Source organism: Lepisosteus platostomus, chromosome 9 (assembly GCF_059453375.1).
Source record: "Lepisosteus platostomus isolate fLepPlt1 chromosome 9, fLepPlt1.hap1, whole genome shotgun sequence".
In the NCBI taxonomy this organism is placed as follows: Eukaryota; Metazoa; Chordata; class Actinopteri; order Semionotiformes; family Lepisosteidae; genus Lepisosteus; species Lepisosteus platostomus.
This window is the reverse complement of record NC_142619.1, coordinates 53,855,824-53,874,786: the sequence shown is the minus strand read 5'-3', so window position 1 is coordinate 53,874,786 and position 18,963 is coordinate 53,855,824. Positions and strand designations below refer to the sequence as shown.

The following is an 18,963-nucleotide window of genomic DNA, read 5'->3' as shown; positions in this document are numbered from 1 at the left end:
ATTAGAGGAGAGGGGTGTCACTCACAGTGATGCGTCACTGAGTGCCGCGTGATCCCTGTCCAACTCCTCCCACCCCCCCCTCAGCATCCGCTACTGACAGGACCCAGGGAATGGGTCAGGACTCGAACCCACGCTCACGGAGTTCAATCTGCACCCGGGGCAGCGTCCTTACCAGATGATCCACTTGGAAAATAATTCCTGTTCAATTAAAAAAGAAGAACCTAACGGGAGGGTCTAACAGTGCCAATTCCCCAGTGGCGACAGCTGAAAGCGGAAGAGCAGAAGAGAATCTCTGAGCTCCATTAGTTAAGCGACAATGAAACAATTTCACATTAAAGTCGCTAATTAGAGATACGAGACCTGAGATAATTCACATGAATGGAACTGAAAGAATGTATACAGCAGACAAAAAGGCTGAACTCCCAATTAAAAACCCTAATTAAAAAAGGACGCGGGATCTGTACAAATGAATAAGGACAGGGAGAGGCGATCTCTCACACCAGCGGCAAAGATCGACATGCAGCAGCTGCCGGCTGAGGGTCTGAGCACAGGGGAAGGCGAGATGGTTTGAGATGAGACGACAGCGGCGGGGTGCAAGGGCTGGAGTTAGGCTAGGGGAGCAGAGCTTCTTCTCCTTCCAAATCTTCCTCAAGGGGGGATCACTTGGAAAAGGGAGGATTGCTGTTCCTTTGTCCAGTCCCAGCAGAAAGGGAGTGTCCGGGCTTCTGATCCACCTCCGTGCCTTCATCTCTTTCTGAGCGTGGAGCAGGACGTGTGGCAGCAGGCTCCTGATGCCGTCAGCAGAGAAGGCTCTCTTTCTCTCCTGCGCGAGGCGCGACGTTTTCGACCCGTCTGGGTCTTCTTCTCCCGGGTTTCGGGGCACAGGGAGTTTGTATAGAAAGTTTAAAAGAGAGAGCGAGTGGAAAGACAGTGGTTGGGGCGGGATGTAGGGTATCGACTCCAGGCCACGCAGAAAGGCAACTGACCTGGACACCTCTCTCAGGTATACCGTCTGCATGGCTCTCTTCAGGTGCGGCTCGATGTTCCTCCACAGCTTGTGAGTGTCGCCCTCCTTCGCTGTAGCAGAGAGAAGAGACTGTCAGTATCACTTCCTGTCGCTGAGACAGTGAGGAGAGACTGTCAGTATCACTTCCTGTCGCCGAGAGACCATGAGGAGAGACTGTCAGTATCACTTCCTGTCGCCGAGAGACCATGAGGAGAGACTGTCAGTATCACTTCCTGTCGCCGTGAGACAGTGAGGAGAGACTGTCAGTATCACTTCCTGTCGCCATGAGTCAGTGAGGAGAGACTGTCAGTATCACTTCCTGTCGATGTGAGACAGCGAGGAGACAGTCAGTTTCACTTCCTGTCGCTGAGAGACAGAGAGGAGAGGACCTGTGTCAGTATCACTTCCTGTCGCTGAGAGACAGAGAGAGAAGAGGAGAGGAGAGGACCTGTGTCAGTATCACTTCCTGTCGCTGAGGGACAGTGAGAGGAGAGGAGAGGACCTGTGTCAGTATCACTTCCTCTCGCTGAGGGACAGTGAGAGGAGAGGAGAGGACCTGTGTCAGTATCACTTCCTGTCGCTGAGGGACAGTGAGAGGAGAGGAGAGGACCTCTTTCAGTATCACTTCCTGTCGCTGAGAGACAGTGAGAGAAGGAGAGGACCTGTGTCAGTATCACTTCCTGTCGCTGACATGACAGACGGGCCGAGAGAAAGAGATGCTGAAGAAACCCTAAGTGTCACTGAGAAAGACAGGCTGTGAACGAGATGGGGGGGACTGAAAGACTCACTTCCCTTTAGACAGGCTGAGAGAAACAGAGCCATTACCTTCCCCCTTCTCCAGAGGCTCACAGAACTTCGGAAAATTAAGGGCAGCCTGTTAAAAAAAAACACAAACAAAATCAATATCCAACGGCTTAAAACGGAGAAACCGACAGAACCAGGAGAGAGGCGGTCCGCTTCTGGGTGCTCTAGTCCCTCCACTACTGCGCGGCGTTTGGAAATCCTGAGAATCCCGGGAATTATCTGATCTCCCTTGGCTTTCTGCGAAATCTCGGAGGTGACAACGACAGAGGAGCGAGATGCGCAGACCTCCCGACATCTGAAACGGTAGTCACTTGCCACGATTGTGGCGGTCACTTCGCGCACACCGGCGGCGTCCAGGTCTGGACCTGTGAAACCGGGCTCATGAAGCTCATCGTGGGCCGGCGGGGCTCGTTAGGACCGGGACTGGACAGTCCCAACACAGAGCTGTCAAGGTGACGCGGGCCCTTCCGCAGCGTGTAAAAGAACAAAGACCGATCCCCCCCCCGACTGGGCCGGCCCCCGTGGGAGGCTCTTCTCCCCCGAACCCATGGTCCCAATCCGGTTCGTTCCCATGACCAGGAAGGCTCGGCGCGCGCACCAGGATGGGGACGGGACTTGCGCGCAACGTTCTGGGCAGAGCTGGAAAGGCGGGATGGCTGGACGTGGAAAGCACTCGTTCAGTGCATTGGGACAAAGCTCACTTGGCGTTTTCTCACAGAAGTGAGAACGTAACCTATAGCAGGCCTCCTCTTAAAAAACAGAAAACGTGGGGATTACGGACCTGAGGAGGGCAAATGCACACTTTAGTTCCCTTTTCTGTTTTGGCAAATTGGATGCTACGTTGGTTCAGCACTAATCGTCTCTGATCATCAGTTTTAAGCTCATTTTTCCTGATGGGATTTTCTCCAGATTGAAGGGTTCACTTACAATGACCGTAAAGAGCAGGGAAAAAAAAATCCTGTGGGATCTCTCCCTCTCTCTCCCTCACCAACGCATCGCCCGATTGCATTTCCCGTTGAAGCCGTCAAATCCCGTGATTCGAGGCTCTGTCGGACAGTCCCCATTCCTTACTACAGCGTCGAGCGCCCCGGTCTCAGACACAGCTACAGGTGCCCAGCGGGGTCCAGCTCACACCCTGGAGAGCCCTGTATCTTCCGGTCTGTGCTCCAAACCACATCAGTCATTCATTTGCTGAGCTGCGGAACCCTGATAATTATAATCAGGATCGGAGACAGGACTTGTAGTAGCATTAATGAAGTGAACCCCCAGTGTAAAAGACCTTACACTGGCTTTTTGAGTCTCCTAAATTAGGAAAGAATTAGGTTGTTTACTTGAGCACAGTGAACAAACACCAGAAGGCATGAGGCCCTCCAGGAACCAAGTACAAGACCCCTTTTACAGAAGACATGTCGGTGGTGATGTTGCGCAGTGTCTGTGGGGTCCCCCGGTTCTTGAAGATCGCAAACACTGGGGGACGTCCCCAGCTGTTCAATTACTCGAGTGTCCCTAGAGTGTGTTGGGAGGTACAGTCCAGGTTTCACTGGTTCAAATCTGGGCCAGATCCCACAATGTTCTCGTGACACAGTCTTTACAGGGAGCTGCAAGTAATAGCTTGTGTGGATCAAGTATATTACATGAGAAAAGTTACTAGAGGGGGTCCAGGTGACACTTCTAGCCCGAATGCTAGTTAGCAGCTAATTGATCCAAGGATCTCATCCAGCCTTTTCTTGAAAGAAGCCAGGGTATCAGCTTCAACAGCCTGGCTGGGCAGCTCGTTCCACACTCCCACAACTCTGTGTAAAGATGTGCCTCCTGTCCTGGCTGAGGGATCTCATTGGACTGTTTCCTGAAACACGTCAGGGTATCAGCTTCAACAGCATGGCTGGGTGTGCCAGAAACAACCGCTCCACGAGTCTCTCTGCCGAGCGCCGATTACCAGGCCTACGGCTCCGCGTGCCCGAAACCCCCCCCCCCCCAGCGCGCGCGCGGCGGTGCCTCACCAGGTGCCGGAGCTCGCGCAGGTCCCTGCACACGGTGAAGAAGACGCCCAGCAGGATGTTGATGTAGGTGCCGTACAGCTCTGGGGAGTAGGCCGGGGAAGGGTCCTGGGACAGGATCAGCTGGAGCTCCGCTGAGGGAATCAGAGCACAGGGTCCCCCTTCCTTACAGTCACGCCAGCAGAGCGCGGGACAGCACAGCAGGCACCCAGCAATGCCAGGGCACTGCCGAGCAGCCACAAGGGAAGGTAGGAGCAATACAGAACAAACTGGGCAGCCTTGGGAAAACATGCCAGAAGGTCACTGGCGCCGATCTTCCTGCCCTCTCAACCTTCTATCATTCACGTGTTCTGCATAAAGCAGAATCCACCTGTGCCGATCCCTCACACCCCTGTCTAATGAATTCCAGTGACTCCCATCAGAACACAGCTGCCAACTTCCCAACAGATCCAAGTTCTCATTCATATCTGCAGCCATATCCTTCCTTATCACTTGATTTTCTGTGCAAATATGCACGTACAGTACACTGCTGCTGTTGCTGTGGGTATTTTTCTGTCTGTCTGTACACCGACACCGCTGCTGTAAGACACATTGCCCCTCGGGGATAATAAAGCCCCTCTCTGTCTCTCTCTCCAGACGACGGATCGGGACCCTTCGCTCTCCTCCACGGGGGGGCCAGGCGGCGGCGGCTCAGGGCGCGAGTCCCTACCTTTGCTGTAGTCCGGGAAGTGCAGCACGAGAGGCTCGAAGCAGCCGGTGCCGGGCCTGAACTTCTCCCAGACGATCTCGCTCAGCAGGATCACCGTCACGTTGTCCTCGACCTGGCGGGGGCGCACACGCACACACACACAGGGGGTCAACCGCGGGCCCCACCCCCCCGAACACGAAACCAGGCAGCAGGGAACCCCCGTTTCAACCCCACCCCCGCTGAGGAGCCCTGGCGGACAGGCCACACACACACACACACACACCTTTCTAGGAGCAGGAGTGCTGGAAGTTTATTTAGGAGACACACGTCCGCCCCTCCATCTCCAATGCGGAGTCACAGGGGAGCCTGCCCTGGCAAACCACGGGCGCAAGGCAGGGTACACCCCGGACAGGACGCCAGTCCCTCACAGGACACACAGACTCAGACACACACACTCACTCCAGGGCCAGTGTTCCCAGAAGCCAATTCACCCTCCAGCATGTCTTTGCACTGTGGGAGGAAACGAACGCAGAGAACATACGAACTCCACGCAGACAGCACCCCAGACCTGGAATTGAACCCGGGACCCCGCAAGGCACAGCAAGGCACTGCGCCCTCTTGTATAGTTACATTACGGCGATCAACGTTTGTCATTACCAGGGCTCATCGCTCTCTGATCACCAGGCAAGATCCCCCTCCTCCGCCGACCTCTCTGTGCCAGGAGCACTGACCTTGTCCCGCCAGTGGGCACACACACAGCCGCTCGGCACTAACTGAGGCGACGGGGCCAGAGGGTGTTAACCTGGCTCGGACTTCACCAGCGTTCCAGAGCGGTTGCGTCTAAGCTCCAGCAATTATTCAATCACGGCAGGTTCTGAGCAAGCTTTGGGCGCGCGCACACACACACACCCACACACACACCCACACACACACACACCCACACACACACCCACACACACACCCACACACACACACACCCACACACACACCCACACACACACACACCCACACACACACCCACACACACACACAACCCACACACACACACACCACACACACACACACACACACACACGCCACTTCCTGTTCAACTCTCGCCACGGCAGACTTTGACGCGTGTCGGATTCGACACAGCGGAAAAGCAAACGCTCTCCTGACTGCTCGGGCTGCACGCATCTGCTGGTTCTGAGAGGAAAAAAACAAAGCTGAGTCGAGAACCCATCCTCAGACAATACCCCAGCACCTTCTCCCAGCTCGCAGAATACAGAAGAGCTGGCAGCCTGCAAAACACGAACCGGATGGCAGCCTGGCCCGTACCCCCACCTCGCACTGTAAACCTGCAGCAGGCAGAGCCCTGCTCCGCAGCCCCGGGCCAGATTATATCTGGGCCCAAGGATTAGCGCCTCGCATCAGTGCTGTAACACAGAACACCGGCAGAATTTCAATGGGCAACGGGCATTAAATATACATCACAGGGCTAAATTCTCATGCTGCTGTGGGATACGATGAAGGGGGGTTAAGGGGTAGAAATGTAGCGCCCACCCCGCTTCCCACTGGGAAAGAGGAGAGGCCGACAGAGCCACCTACGCCCGCAGTACAGACGTGGGCCCAGGAGTCATTAGGGACTGGCTCGAACAGGGTAACAGCGCCCCACTCGTTAACTGGCCGTGTGATGAGCCCCTGCTGGGATCCGAGCACGCACTGCGCCGCTCCCCAGACAACACGGCTCCGCCAGGGGAAAAGACCGGGTCCCGTCCTGCAGCCGAATCCCACACGGGCTGCAGTCCAGAGGGGATGACGTCACCGCGAGCAGACCGCGCCAACATCTGCTGGAGATGACAGACTGCCAGTCATTTACAGTGAATGTGCTGGGGGGGAGGGGGGATTAAAAAACAAGGCTGCCAGTGGGTCCCCGAAACTAGAAAACTCGAAAGCAAAAACTTCCAGACTGCTTCTCCTCCTGTCCCGCCACACACACACACACACACACACACACACACTACACCCTCCCACAACCCCCTGCGCCCCTGCCCACGCTCTCACCAGCTCCTGCAGACGCAGGAATCCTGGCAACAGATTGGCATCCATGTCCCTGAGCAGCTCGGCCCGGTCCAGAACCTGGAGGCACAGAATCGCAGAATAAGAGCCCAATCTAGGACGGGCACACACACACGCACGCACGCACGCACGTTTCCTGGCTAAGGCCTCCAAACTGCTCATAATTGTGGCCTGTTGTCAAAACACAAGTTGAAGGACACAGGTGGAAACCACAATCTAAAATTGGCATTTAAAACTGAGAACAAGAGGCTCTTTACGCAAAGAGTGGTGGGAGAGTGGAACAAGCTATCCTGGTTGCTTTCGAGAAACAACTGGACGAGACCCTGGGATCAATGAGCTACTCTGGATGGGTCAAACGGCAGGTGTTTTCACCGCCATCGGCTACACAGGGACGCATACTCACAATGTAGCGGGTGTGCCGAGGCAGGGAGCTCCGAGCGGACAGCTGCTGGAAGACGCGGACAAAGTCGGAGAAGGAGGAGTAGCGGGCGAGGGACTGGGAGACGGCTTCGTGGCCAAAGAGAGACCCCAGCACCTGCTCGAACAGCAGCCCTGCCGAGAAACACTCCACACAGCTCACCGCTGCATGAGGGAGCTGCGGAGAGCCAGGGAGGTCAACACACTTTTCAAGGCGCTATACAAATATATACATATATATTTACATATATAAAGTTTATTAGAACCGTGAGAAACAGCAACGGGAAGAGAGGGGTGGGGGTTTTCACAGAAACAGGCAGGGAGGAAGGTTATAGAAACAGTGAGGAAGAGGGGGTTTTCACAGAAACAGGCAGGGAGGAAGAGGAAGGTTATAGAAAGTGAAGAAGAGGGGGTTTTCACAGAGACGGGCAGGGAGGAAGAGGAAAGTTATAGAAACAGTGAGGAAGAGGGGGCTTTCACAGAAACGGGCAGGGAGGAAGAGGAAGGTTATAGAAACAGTGAGGAAGAGGGGGTTTTCACAGAAACGGGCAGGGAGGAAGAGGAAGGTTATAGAAACAGTGAGGAAGAGGGGATTATAGAGACAGTTGGGGGGAAGAGGAAGACTAAAGTGAGGAAGGAGGTCACAGAGAGTGAGGAAGAGGGGGGTCACAGGTTACAATAATAGCAAAAAAACAGACAAAGCAATTGAGGGAGATATTTAAGAAAATAATTTAATGTTTCCAATTGTTGGTAATGAGTTTATATTGCTGGTAGAAATTCAGGACTAATGTAATACAGCATGTAGCTAGCATGTTTGTACACAGTGCACTCAAAAGTACTGGGACAAGAAAGACCAACTCAGATTTTCACCACCGTGGAAAAGAAACGCGACCATGAAGTACAAGTCCGACCTATTTCATCATCATTAGTCAATTCACTACCACCCTCTTGGGTCAATTAAAGAAATAACACTCAATCCTGCTTGACCTGTATTCTGAAGTGGCAGAGATTGTGGGACCCTAGGCTGACAGGTGTTTGTTATTGGGTAATTAGGAGCCAATGTGCAACACGTCTCACTCCACCTCGGGGCGTTTTAAAGCAACTCGATCACAGCACGGAGACAGGGCGGACCAGAGCCGGCGATGAGGGTCACACTGAAGACGAAGGATTGCACAGGCGTAACTGCTCATCAGCCAAAAACGACACCCGCAGTCGAGGACAGCCAAATGACCGGAGCTGTCAAGGAAAGCCCTGAAGCGACTGTCAGCGCAGCTGCCAGCACCCTCGGGGCGCAGGGCTGAAGGCCCTCGAGATGCACAGCCCGCGGAAGACCGACACACCAGCTCTGCGCCAGGCACGCCCCCCTTCAGTAGCAGGAGCAGGAAACCCAGAGCCGAAGCTGCTCAAAACGGCAAAGAGGAGCCGGGAACGTTTGAAAACAGGCGGGTGCAACCAGACTAGACCTTAACCGCAGAGACGGAAGGGTTAGAGGGCGGAGAAAGAAAGGAACTGCAGACAATCCGAAGATCACCGCCTCATCCGAGAGGCGAGGCGTGCCGGAGGTGAAGTCCGAGCCTGGAGAGCTCTCAGACTGGCTCGCTCGCCCGTAACGAGGGGGTAATTAACGACGGCACCCACAGGACGGACTCTGAAGTAGCGCCGAAGCGTATTCGAAAACGCTTCATCCATACAGCATGACAATGCTGTAATACAAACCAGTACAGTCCAGGCGTTCACACCAAGAGAGACAGCGGAAAATCCCGGACTGGCCACGTCGCTGAACTCTGGATTCTGGATTCAAAACTGTCTGAGCAGCATGGAACATGCTGAGGACAACACTGAGGCTCAAGATCACCCCGAGGACAAGGCAAGAAGTCAAAGTGACGGCCACAAGGGACCTCGAATGATTTCACACCCACTGGTGAGCTCGGGGGGTAACAGGCATTGTGCAGTTATTGCATCAGAGGGATGTGCAAACTAGCCCTTGTAGCAGAGCTGGTTCAGATACGGTGACGTCAGCGCCCTCACTGCGCGTAGCAGGGACCTCAGCCGCCTGGGCTGAAGGAGGTCTCCTTTAGCTCATAATAATAATAATAATAATAATAATAATAATAATTGCTTACACTTATATAGCGCTTTTCTGGACACTCCACTCAAAGCGCTGTACAGGTAATGGGGACTCCCTCCACCACCACCAGTGTGCAGCCCCACCTGGATGATGCGACGGCAGCCATAGTGCGCCAGAACGCTCACCACACACCACACAGCTATCAGTGGGGAGGAGAGCAGAGAGTAATGAAGCCAATTCATAGAGGGGGATTATTAGGAGCCCATGATTGATAAGGGCCAATGGGAAATTTGGCCAGGAAGCCGGGGTTACACCCCTGCTCTTTTCAAGAAACGCCCTGGGATTTTTAATGACCACAGAGAGTCAGAACCTCAGTTTTACGTCTCATCCGAAGGACAGCGCCTGTTTACAGTACAGTGTCCCTGTCACTGGGGCATCAGGACCCACACAGACTGCAGGGTGAGCGCCCCCTGCTGGCCCCACTAACACCTCTTCCAGCAGCAACCTTAGTCTTTCCCAGGAGGTCTCCCATCCAGGTACTGACCAGGCTCACACCTGCTGAGCTTCAGTGGGCTGCCAGCTGTGAGTTGCAGGGTGATATGGCTGCTGGTTCTCTGTTGCGTTACGCTGGTGACCCGGGTTCGCGCCCCAGGTGCTGCGGGACGGAACGGGTGGAAGAGGGCACGAGCCCACGCGGAACCGCCACGGTCACACCCTGACTTTCCACTGTGGAACGTACGTAGAGCAAAGTGTGCCCCCAACACGTATGCGTTTTTAAACTGAAGTGTAAATTCAGATTGCACTTATTCATTTCCATCTTGAGATCACAAATAGAAATGGCCCGACCGTAAGCAACAATACCAGACACCTTGCTGTCCCAGTACTTCTGGAGGGCACTGCACATGTTCACACGTATGGCGACCCACAATTTGGTGCACACAGCAGATATGTGGACGTGCACTTGTTTCAGTACAAATGAGAAGATCGGAAGTATATTCATTGTATTGTTCATGCAAACTCCAGTTTAATTGCATATGCTGTCCTGTGATGACACTGTGCCTGGCCAGTCCTGCCGATGACCTTTCCTGGACTTTAAACGTTGATTTGTAGGAGAGAGACAGTGAGCTGGGCACAGACTGGCCCTGCCCTTGTCTCTGCCCCAGACCCAGGCCACCCACCCCTGACCCTGCCCCTGTCCCAGACACAGGCTAGCTGCCCCTACCCCACCCCAGCCACCCACCCCTGACCCTGTCCCTGCCCCAGACTCAGGCCAGCTGCCCCTACCCCACCCCAGCCACCCACCCCTGACCCTGTCCCTGCCCCAGACTCAGGCCAGCTGCCCCTACCCCACCCCAGCCACCCACCCCTGACCCTGTCCCTGCCCCAGACTCAGGCCAGCTGCCCCTACCCCACCCCAGCCACCAACCCCTGACCCTGTCCCTGCCCCAGACTCAGGCCAGCTGCCCCTACCCCACCCCAGCCACCCACCCCTGCCCCCGCCCCAGACTCAGGCCAGCTGCCCCTACCCCACCCTGGCCACCCCAGCCCCTGTCTCTGCCCCTGGCCCTGGCCCTGGCCAGCTGCCCCTACCCCACCCTGGCCACCCCAGCCCCTGCCTCTGCCCCAGGCCCAGGCCAGCTGCCCCTACCCCACCCTGGCCACCCCTGCCCCTGCCCCAGCCCCATCCCAGTGCAGGCCTTCCCTGCCCAAACCCAGCGGCGCCCCGGGCCTACCTGCAGCTCTCGGAGCAGGGTGAGCGTGACGTGGCTCTTCCCGGTCGCCCGGTGCCCGTAGAGGAAGAGGGAGGGGTAGCTGTAGTGCTCGGGCTGCAGGGACAGGACAGGGAGGAAGAGGGGCTGAGGGCCGGCGCCGATCGACACCTGCCCTGCCCCGCCCAGACCCCGGCACGCAGGCCACGCGCCAGTCGCACACGCACACGCACGCCGCCCAATCCTCTCACCTCCCCGAACAGCGCCAGCAGCGCGGCCGCCTGCGCCTCTCGGCAGGGCACGGCCTCCTCCGCCGCCTGCAGGCGCGCCGCCGGGTAGCCAGGGTGCTGCAGCTGGGCCGGCATCCTGCAGGGACAGACAGGGGGCAGAGGGGCCCGCGGCGGTGAGGACACACTGGACACGGGAGGCGGCCACACGGGGGGGAGACTACAAACCCCAGCTCCCCCGCCTCCACCGCCTATTCCCACGGCCCTTACTGCTCTCCAGTGTGGAGACTGCGCCCCCTACTGGACCCCACCAGAACTGCAGTCCACTCACGGTGAAGCCCAGGTCAGAGGCGCGAGCAGCTGGACTCCTTGATCATCCACAGCATAATCCGTACACTTCTAAAACACTCTTCCAGACACTCCGGCGAAAGAGCTATACAGGCATGTACAGCCCCACCTGGAAGATGTGACGGCACCCATAGTGCACCAGTACACTCCCCACACACCAGCTCTCAGTGGGGAGGAGAGCAGAGTGGTGAAGCCAGTTCACAGATGGGGGTTATTAGGAGGCCACGACTGGTATAGGCCAGGAGGAAATTTGGCCAGGACTCCAGAATTAACACCCCTACCCTTTTTGAGCACAGCCCTGAGATTTTTCACGACCTATGGAGAGTCACGACCTGTGTTATGTCTCATCCCAAGGATGAAGCCTTTTTTTTTTTTTTACAGTATAGTGTTTCCATCACTATACTGGGGCATTAGGACCCACACAGACTGCAGAGTGAGCTCCCCCTACTGGCCCACTAGCACCACTTCCAGTATCAACCTCAGCTTTCCCAGGAGTCTCCCATCCAGGTACTGACCAGGCTCACACCTGCGGAGCTTCAAGGGGCTTCCAGGTGTGAGGTACAGGGTGATATACAGTAGCTGTTGTCTTTATACATTTCTGCTCCTTTTAGAAGCTGTATAGAACAAGCGTAAAAAAGACCAGCTGGAGAGCTGAAGGTTTTTGAGTGAGCATCACAGACACGTTGACTCAGAGAGTCTCAGCGTACTGTATGTGGAAAACAGCAGGCGTCCTTTATATACGATTACGTCTAAGATAATATACTAGTATATTAATACTCATTACTGACCGCTCAGCAAGTGAGTTTACATCAGGCTGCTTACTGAAAGGGAGACGCACTGTACTGACGCACTGCTGTCGATGGAGCTCTGATCAGTAACGCCGAAACGCAGGTGCACAGACTGGTGGAAATGAACTCAGCTCCGTTTTACTGTATCGGAAAGGCAGGAGTGCTACAGTGCAGCCGAAACATTTAAATCACACCAGCGGAGACCTCTGCGGTTCCAGCGCACAGACACCCGTCACAGAAACCCTGTTTGTCTGCTAGACCGCCATATCATAGCACTAACGGTGAGCTCAGTGGCACCACAGGTTCTGTCGCTACCTCTCCGGTTTTTGACTCGGACCCGACAGTAAACTCCTGCGCCGACTCGGCTGTCACGGCTCTCACACAGGGAACCACTGTCCCAGGAGCGAGTGCGGTACCGCCAGCATACAAGCTGAGCTCTTTACGGTCTCGCTTCCCGTTGTAGCTATTCTGCAGAGCCGAAGTCTCTGCTCACCGAATCTAACGGTGTTTCTTTAAATTATAGTAACAAATTCTTAAATAGCAAAGGGCTTTGCTGAATTATTAAGTGATAACATAATGTGGCAGTATCGAAGCTTTTATGCACCACGTTTGGACGAGCTAATATTGCTCAGTCAAACAAAACAACGTCACATACTGCACCTGATCTCTCAGCAATTCCCCCAGTGTCTCCCTGCTGCTACATGCTTTCGCGCCACGCCGAGGTTAGAGCTCAAATTCCTTCCTGTCACATGACAACAGAAAAGTGGCCAATCAGAGCTCGTCTGGAGGCCACGGGCTGCTTGGCCTTCTGGGATTTGTAGTCTTTCCTTAGGATATGCTTGGAACGACCCAAAGACAGCTGACAAATTCCCTGAGAACGCATGCTTGTAGAGATGACTTCATACTGCGCTGTATTCATATAAAATAATGAACTGTAGGACATATATCCTTGTTTATGTAATAGATATTATATATACAGAAAATTGAAAGGTACACTGTTTCATCAAGTAGATTTGGATAAAAATAAAAGGATATAGTATTTGGAAAATCTTGGTTGATACTAAAAAACAGTTTGCAGGGACTGACTTATTATAGTGATACAACATCAAAGGGAATCGTGTCACGGATCTATGCTGATTTTTTAAGTACTTTAAAGTCCAATATTGTTCAGAGCATTTTACTCCTTGGACCTCAGCGATTTGAGAGTTAACTCCATGAGAAACAAAGGGCTGAGAAAACACCGGCGCTTTGAGATTATGCACCATGAAAGTGTAGCGGAGCTAGTTCGGGCACGGTGACGTCATCGCCCTCCCTGGGCGTAGCAGGGACCTCAGCAGCCTGGGCTGAGGGAGGTCCCCTTTAGCTCATGCGGCTGGTTCCCTGTGGCGTTACGCCGGAGACCCAGGTTCGCGCCCCAGGTGTTGCAGGACAAAACGGGTGGCAGAGGGCATCAAGCATTCCTGTGCAGGAACTGTGACGGTCACAAAAGGCGCTATATGAAATAAAGGCAACAATTTCCCCTGCTCCAGGGGTTCAAAGTTCAAAGTGGAGGAAACTGGCCAGAAGAAAGCTGCCATGAACCGCACGTGAGCACTTAGACGTCACCGCATACCCACGAGCGCCTCTCTCCTTGCACTAATTAATCAATTATCATTCCACAAACACTCCTCCCTACTTACACCCTCTCACTCCGCTCACTGCTGAGCTTCCCTCTTTCCTAGCTTTTCCCTTTGGATGAATACTCTAAACCTTATCGTCTTTCTCGGCTCTTGAAGTTCTTGCTCTATCCCAAGATCTACGGCATCGCTTGACGTTTCTTGGATTTGGTAACTAATTTGGAACTTTTCCCAGGATTACTCTGCTGCGGCCTTGCATGGGGTCCAAACCAGCTGCCCCCACGGTTGCCTAGACAGAATGATAATAATGAATAATTCCTCACACTTACGCAGCGCTCTTCTGGACACTCCACTCAAAACTCTTTACAGGTAATGGGGGCTCCCCTCCACCAGTGTGCAGCCCCACCTGGATGATGTGACAGCAGCCATAGTGCTCCAGTACACTCCCCACACACCAGCTCTCGTTGGGGAAGAGAGCAGAGTGATGAGCCTATTCATAGATGGGGATTATTAGGAGGCCATGATTGGTAAGGGCCAATGGGAAATTTGGCCAGGACGCCGGGGTTACACCCCTACTCTTGAGATTTTTACTGACCACAGAGAGTCAGGACCTTGGTTTTACATCTCATCCAAAGGACAGAGCCTTTTTTACAGTATAGTGCCTCCATCACTATACTGGGGCATTAGGACCCCCACAGACCGCAGGGTGAGTGCCCCCCACTGGTCTCACTAACACCTCTTCCAACAGCAACCTTAGTTTTTCTCAGGAGGTCTCCCATCCAGGTACTGTCAGGCTCATACGTACTGAGCTTTAGTGCACTGCCAGTTGTGAGTTGCATGATATAGCTGCTGACTTGAACCTGTGAGAGCTGAGAAGAGTCTCAGATGGAGACTTTGTTGTGGAGCCAGCAAGCTGCTCATGTGCTGTGAGAGAGAGGCTGTAGACGTCTAGTGACAAACTTTGGCCTAATTGTACAATGCACTAATTAGGCCCCATTTAGAATACTGTGTACAATTTTGGCTGCCCCCTTACAAATTAGATATGGCTGCTCTGAATCAGTCCAGAGAAGATCCGCCTAATACATTTCTGGAATTAAAGTTATGTCCTTCTGCGCCAGGCTGAAAAAACTGAACACGCGGAACAGGTCCCCTTGTAGTCTTCTCCATTCAGGAGTAAAAAGACTCATTTCTTTCAGAACTCCCACACTCCTTTGGGAATTTCGAAGAGACCTGCTGGGTTGACTTGATTTTGTCAGAGCCTTTCAGGATCCAGAGACTTAGAGCAGCTGGAGGGGGCGTCTATTGCTTTTCAGCCCAGAGCACAATGTGCTCAACTGTTGCCCGTCATTAAATGATGTTGCTCTGCAGTGCAAGTACTGGATTAAAAAAATGTAATTTCTCTTGCGGACTGTACCACCCCTTGCTCTTGCGAAAGACGTGCCTTTCAAATTCCACGGCTTCTTTCAGCACATGGGAGGAAAAAGGTTCCACTGAGGAAAAAAAAAAAACTTAGAAACCCCATGAGTATCAGAGGAGCTCCACTGTGAACCAGAGCCACCGAACAGAGCTTGTCAGAGCAAGTGGTTGCAAGATGAGTTGCCCTCTGACTCAGAGGATGTGAATCAAGGAACAGCCCAGCAGGGGGCGATGCAGGGTAGGGGAGCCCTTTGTACTGCCTCCTTCTCCCCCTGTGGGCGCAGGGGACACCTCTGGGATCCAGATGGCAAAGACCCAGCGGATGATTTTCCACATTGGTAGGATGGATAGGATAATAAATGACGACTCTGGATTTGTATACATCATACTGCCGCACCATTGAGGACTGGGAAACGAGAGCGATCCGGAGCCCAGTAAACGCACCCTGCAGCTGAGGGGTACAGCCTTGCTGTCCCTTGCAAGTTCCAGACGGCTGCTGCTTCACTGGTGTTTATGCTGCTTCAGCCTCTCTCCTCTGCGCCGGGGGGTTTTCTCAGTAAAGGCGTAGCTGTGCAATAGACAATAGAGATTGAATCTCTGAATCTCACCGTGTGATTGTCAGGAGCTGTCAAGCTGCGTGCACAGAAGGGTGGGATGTTCCCTAAAAAACAAATATTAGGGTTGAGATGCGTTTTATTCTTTAACGCCCCAACATTCAGTTCCATCCCATTGTCCTCTACTCCAGTCCATTCTCCAGATCCTCAACGTCTTTTCCCTGCTGTCCTTCTCCAGTTACTTCCGGATCATACCGTCTGCATAGGGTCCTGAACTATGCTTCACGGGAGCCTGGACCAGCTCCCCTTACAGGAATGGTGTGCAGGAATCCAGGTTGAACGTACGCCAGCTGGCCTCTCTCTTCCTCACACCCAAACAGAGGTGAATATCCACTGACTGATCCGGGAAACTCGCTGAGGGGGCCTCCTCAAAAAGACTTTTCAAAACCATAAAAAGGCTACCCTGTATGAAAATCCTGTTGGTCATTAACTAAGTCTTTCATCCATGGCTGTGTGGGCATATTCTGACACAAATGAGAAAATGACATGAGTGTGAGTTATGTTGATTTAAAGATAATGAGAGGTAGCTGGGCTTTCGATGCAGTGCTGGGAAAAAGATTGTGAATCCCAGTCAGTGGGCCTATACACAGACACGCATTCCCATGTATGATTGCTACGACCCCAAGTGTCTAGGGGTAAAGGGGTGTAACATTTAGGATAATTCTTTTGGAAGCAGGTGGGTTTTGGCGAGGGACTAGGAAGCGTGATAACAAGGGTAAGGAACTAGAGTGGTGCCAAAGGAAAGAAAATAATAAACAAAATGGAGCTGGCTAGGACAGTGAGGGAAAGCTAATCGGACTACAAAAGAAAACCCAAAACACGGTCTTCGGCGTCTTCAACACCCTAGCTAACTGACTACCCAAAACCATACAAGACAAATGGCACTCACCCGTACGAAACTAGTGTACTAATACAAAATCAACCGAGTGTGTAAAGTGTACCCAACAACCTAAACTAACCTTATATACAAAAGTTCACACAAAAACACAAGTGAAGCAGGAATACAAATAAGGGAAAACAAGAGTAATCAACAGGAGCAGGGTACAAAAGAACACAAAAGTTGAACATGTAACAGTGGGGCAAGGTAATGGCAAAACAAGGATGAACACACACAAACAAAAGCACAAAGAAACTAACAAAAAACCAACAAAACAACAAAGCCGAAGCTAATACGAAAATACACACACAAAGCAAAACAAACCAACAAACAAACAAAGCCGAAGCAATAACCAGAAGCAAACGGGACCAAAGTCAAACAAAAGGCCTCTCCTTGCTGAAAACCTCCATGTTATAGGCTGAATAAGATGTGTTCTGATTGGCTGAGAGCTAATTGATGATGACATCATACTGAAAGTGTGGTGTAATGGTGGGCCAATGGGGAAGGGAGAATAATCAAGGGTCAGCAGTGTGGACATAACAGAAAAAAACACACACAGAACACACACTGGGACGTTACAATGATATAGACCTAAAACATAATTAGATCTTCATGAAAGTCTTAATAAAGGATCAAGATAACCTGATTAAATGTATAACACAAGGACAAAATATACACAGTATTTGGAGATAATAAATGATCCAACAGATCCAACAGTGAAGACGTTTGTTAAACCCTTAATATCAACAACTGTTAGATCATCCTTCAGCAGAAATGACTTCAACTAGACTTTTCCTGTAACTAACTGTAACTAAGCAGGTGTGAGCCTGGCCAGTACCTGGATGGGAGACCAGAGGGCACTCACCATGCAGTCTGTGTGGGTACTAACGCCCCACAAACAAATGCTGTCCTTCTGGTGAGATGTAAAACTGAGGTTCTGACTCTCTGTGGTCTTTAAAAATCCCAGGGTGTTTCTCAAAAATAGCAGAGGTGTTGATAGTAGTGTCCTGGCCAGATTTTCTCCTGGCTTTTACCAGTCATGACCTCCTTATAATCCAGCAGGTGTGAGCCTGGTCAGTACCTGGATGGGAGACTCCTGGGAAAAACTAAGGTTGCTGCTGGAGGAGGTGTTAGTGGGGCCAGCAGGGGGTGCTCACCCTGCAGTCTGTGTGGGTCCTAATGCCCCAGTATAGTGACGGGGACACTGTACTTTAAAAAGGCACCATCCCTTGGATGAGGCATAAAACTGAGGTCCTGACTCTCTGTGGTCATTAAAAATCCCAAGGAGATTCTCAAAACCATGTTACCCCAGTGTCCTGGCCAAATTTCCTCCTGGCCTTTATCAATCATGGCCTCCTAATAATCCCCATCTGTGAACTGGCTTCATCACTCTGCTCTCCTCCCCACTGAGAGCTGGTATGTGGGGAGTGTACTGGTGCACTATGGCTGCTGTGACATCATCCAGGTGGGGCTGCACACTGGTGGTTGGGGAGTGGACTCCCCATTACCTGTAAAGAGCTTTGAGTGGAGTGTCCAGAAAAGTGCTATGTAAGTGTATTTTATTATTATTATTGACTTTCTTTCACTTCAGCTTTAGCTGATGAATGGATGTTCTGACATTCTCGTCCAGAATGTGCTAATACAAGACTGAATTCAAGGCTCCATCAATGCTTATATCCCACCCAGGGCCTGTGACAGCAGAGCACCAAGCCCTGATATCCTGACTACCTTGCTGGACAGCTGGGACAAGGCCTTTCTGTTTGGAGGAAGGGTTTGGTTTTTGCCACAGATATTGTTTCTCGTTATGGGCAAAACGTTAAACTTGTGACCTCTCTGTCCAGACAACAATCTTCCAACCATCTTGTGGATTATCCAGATGCCCTTTGGTGGGATGGGATGGCAATGTTCTTTTCAGAGAGCAATGGTTTCTACCTGGCCATCTTTCCATGAAAACTGTTCCCATTCAGCCTTTTCCTGATACCTGAGACAGGAACACTGACTTTAGCCTCTAGCCTAGCTTGTCACGATCGTACACCCCTCCTCTTAAGGATGCTCCAGCCCTTCCTTGTTCTGTACTCATCCCCTGCACCTGCCTCCTGTTCCTGCCCCCCATCCTATAAAAGCCAGACGCTCACTCTGTTCTGGGCTCTGCATTGGTTCCTGTACCAGGCGAGTCCGGGACCTGGAGCGCCTGGTCCCATCACGTTGTTAGTTCCTGTTCCTGTGCCGGTTCCGACCTGGTTCCTGTTTTTAATTCCCTTTGTCTTCGTCTCGGATGGACCGCCCGTCTCTGGACTTTTGCCTCGTCTCGGATTTCCCTTCGGACTCAG

The 18,963-nt window shown here is 52.6% G+C and overlaps 1 protein-coding gene across 3 annotated transcripts in view; it reads right to left on the bottom strand.

Annotated features, from left to right (window-relative positions):
- The window catches only part of orc5 (origin recognition complex, subunit 5), a 60,157-nt gene extending 47,295 nt beyond the window's left edge, over window positions 1-12,862 (bottom strand). For 2 of the 3 annotated variants that reach the window (XM_088645614.1, XM_088645616.1), the window contains exons 1-9: window positions 12,771-12,862; window positions 10,999-11,113; window positions 10,772-10,864; window positions 6,957-7,148; window positions 6,539-6,613; window positions 4,517-4,628; window positions 3,811-3,941; window positions 1,832-1,880; window positions 987-1,077 (exon numbers count right to left, since the gene is read on the bottom strand). In XM_088645614.1, the coding sequence (XP_088501740.1) occupies window positions 987-1,077; window positions 1,832-1,880; window positions 3,811-3,941; window positions 4,517-4,628; window positions 6,539-6,613; window positions 6,957-7,148; window positions 10,772-10,864; window positions 10,999-11,112 (857 nt within the window). In that variant the 5' untranslated portion in view covers window position 11,113; window positions 12,771-12,862. Of the gene's footprint in view, window positions 1-986; window positions 1,078-1,831; window positions 1,881-3,810; window positions 3,942-4,516; window positions 4,629-6,538; window positions 6,614-6,956; window positions 7,149-10,771; window positions 10,865-10,998; window positions 11,114-12,765 lie in introns of all 3 variants that reach the window. The other variant, XM_088645615.1, reaches the window with a different exon arrangement.
- Between the last annotated feature and the right edge of the window lie 6,101 nt (window positions 12,863-18,963).